This window comes from Macadamia integrifolia, chromosome 1, assembly GCF_013358625.1.
Source record: "Macadamia integrifolia cultivar HAES 741 chromosome 1, SCU_Mint_v3, whole genome shotgun sequence".
NCBI lineage: Eukaryota > Viridiplantae > Streptophyta > Magnoliopsida > Proteales > Proteaceae > Macadamia > Macadamia integrifolia.
This window is the reverse complement of record NC_056557.1, coordinates 2140648-2141855: the sequence shown is the minus strand read 5'-3', so window position 1 is coordinate 2141855 and position 1208 is coordinate 2140648. Positions and strand designations below refer to the sequence as shown.

Genomic DNA, 1208 nt, shown 5'->3' with positions numbered 1-1208 from the left:
TTAACAAAACAAAAGAGATTTTTTTTCACATATTTTTGTTTCCACAACCCAACGTTCGTGGTCGGAATTAAGCCCAAAAGGGGGAAAACAAAGGGAAGAAACCCATTTACACAACACAATTTCCGTGTAGTTTCGACTTTGTAATGTCTGAAATGTAACACATTCATACACAATACCTTCTCCACTGAAATAAGATGAATACAACAGACAGATATGAGACAACCATGTTCGAGAAAACAGGAAGGTGTGGTAGCGCAAGCAGACCTGAAACCCCGACTTTTCGACGAATTGGGGAAAAAGAAGAACAGAACAGGGTCAGTCAGTCGGTCGGTCGGTCAATCAGAACGCTTCAACGATACCAAATTCCTCCAAAGGTACCGTCCACTTGCCATATCAACGAAAGTCCAGAATCCCGAACCCATAGCAGAGCAAACCTGTAAACCAGAAAAAAGATAGAATCATCAAGAAGAAATCAAAACCCTAATAAATATACATACAAAGTCTGCAAAAGGGTAAGAGGAACCATTCGTTACAAATACCTTGGTCAATCGAGGTACTGCAGGTGATGATGATTCTTCTAAAGGAGAGTCCGATTCGTCGGAAAATGTCGCATCGGGCTTCGATTTTAGGTTTCGCAAGACGAAGAATCCAGCGAGTGTGGCGGAGAGGAAGATCAGAATCAATCTTAACGGACACATCTTCCTTCGGAAAATCCCTCTCTAGAGAGAGAGAGGAAAGAGGAGGATTGGGATTTCGGCTTTCCGACAGAGAGAGAGAGAATCTCGCAATTTGGTGAGGCTCACACCGCGCATACACAGGCAGGGAGGAGCTTTAAGCCAATGAGAATTACACAGCTTAGTTCGACTCTTTTTATCGGTTTTATTTATGGATTTATGTGGAGAGGAGCGTTTACCTAACACACGCACATGGGCACACGTTCATGCCACTGTGGCTTATGTGGGTCCCACTCCGATGCAATGGGAATATGGCATCATCGTCTGGAAGATTCTAATCTAAGGTTTGAAAAGTATTTTAGATGGAAATTGTCAAATACGTGTGAAATGACAATTTTAACCTATCAAATAAGATATTATTCACCCTATGTATCCGGGGGTATTTCTACGAAAAATAAATAATAAAAAATCCGATTGAGGTGATGTGTTACTAAACCTCTTTGACTTTTGTCACGTCTCAACCCAGAAAAAAAA

At 41.4% G+C, this 1208-nt stretch overlaps 1 protein-coding gene across 1 annotated transcript; it reads right to left on the bottom strand.

Moving 5' to 3' along the window:
• Positions 1–850, bottom strand: LOC122074737. Its single transcript, XM_042639694.1, has 2 exons — positions 540–850; positions 1–434 (listed from the first exon to the last, which is right to left on the bottom strand). The coding sequence occupies exons 1-2, from the start codon at positions 696–698 to the stop codon at positions 336–338; spliced, it is 258 nt and encodes an 85-aa protein (XP_042495628.1). The 5' UTR covers positions 699–850; the 3' UTR covers positions 1–335.
• Between the last annotated feature and the right edge of the window lie 358 nt (positions 851–1208).

What these genes read in the sequence shown, in the direction of transcription:
- LOC122074737 (XM_042639694.1), bottom strand. Translation starts at nt 698, where the DNA reads ATGTGTCCGTTAAGATTGATTCTGATCTTCCTCTCCGCCACACTCGCT. An exon ending in CAGTACCTCGATTGACCAAG is followed by an intron (nt 435 to 539) that starts GTATTTGTAACG and finishes TCTGGTTTACAG; the next exon opens with GTTTGCTCTGCTATGGGTTC.